Consider the following 1,221-nt stretch of genomic DNA (forward strand, 5'->3'; position numbering starts at 1 on the left):
ACACACACACACACACACACACACACACACACGCATACATGTGGAGCTGCCATTGTTCCCTTTTTGATGGACTGTTTCTCTGGTTTACTCCAACAGACGTCGTGGATCGAGAAATTGAAAGGCGTGAAAAGAGCCGAGAAGGTGAGTTCTTTCTGTATAATGATGAAATAACAACTTTCTTTGAATGAACTTTTTGTTTCGTAGCATGTAGTACTTTTATTGTTTTCCGTTGACATCAAATATCAGACTTGTTACTGACTCTATTTTATTTGTTTGATTAACAAAAATCTTCTCCCACTGATAACAGGTGGAGGTGGTGTTTTGAGAAAAGGGGAAATTTAATGATAACATTTCTCTTTCAGATCTATATTTGTATCCACGTACCCATGTATTAGAAGTAATGTTTATATTTCAAGTACTTTTTTGTGAAATTAGAAAATAATATACATTTGTGTGTTCTGAAGTTGAAAGCTTTTTGTACATATTTATATATTCTCCTGTGTTAACACTTTTTGGGGGATAAATCTTTGAGGTCTGTAGCGTGGGTTTGAATGTCTGAATTTATTATATCCGTTGGATCAGACTTTCTCTTGATTTCGGTATGAGAAGGGCTCAAGGTGGAAATATTCCAGAAGTTTGAATGCCTTTTGGAAATTGACTAGTAGTTGTAGCTACTTTGAATTTGATAATTCTTGTATAGTTGAACATAATGTAGCCACCTCTGACATTAGTGTAAAATTAAAATCTCCGATGATTCCTCATAATATTATTTATTGATACTGTATTTCCAATATTTACTCATTTATATATATATATTATATAGATCGGCGTCTATGGTGTATTTCTCCCTATGTATGGAGGCGTTTAGAGCACTATAGGTCTCATTGTGTAGTCACTGTAGGAATGTTTGCTTTATATCTAGTTTAAGGGAGGAATGGTTCATGTTTTGTTTCATGTTTCTATGTTTTATCCTTGTGTCAGACTCGAATGGTGAGTGCGACCATTGAGTGAAGTACACAGTCTCTCACGCGCTCTCTTTGCAAGATTTAACTCACACTTTGATATATACTCACAGACGCGTAAACACACACACACACTCCCATCCACCCACACTCCTATCCACCACCCCCCCGCACACACACACACACACGCGCGCACACACGCGCGCACACATACACACACACACACTCACACACACACACACACGCACCCACACACACA

General features: G+C 37.7%; 1 protein-coding gene across 1 annotated transcript in view; it reads left to right on the forward strand.

The window, feature by feature from the left end:
* The window catches only part of LOC101847485 (nephrocystin-1), a gene marked incomplete in the record, with an annotated part of 63,485 nt that overhangs the window by 43,587 nt on the left and 18,677 nt on the right, over nucleotides 1-1,221 (forward strand). Inside the window, 1 exon segment of the mRNA XM_035969214.1 lies at nucleotides 97-141. Coding sequence (XP_035825107.1) covers nucleotides 97-141 — 45 coding nt within the window.

This window comes from Aplysia californica, unplaced genomic scaffold, assembly GCF_000002075.1.
Source record: "Aplysia californica isolate F4 #8 unplaced genomic scaffold, AplCal3.0 scaffold00126, whole genome shotgun sequence".
Taxonomy (NCBI): Eukaryota; Metazoa; Mollusca; class Gastropoda; order Aplysiida; family Aplysiidae; genus Aplysia; species Aplysia californica.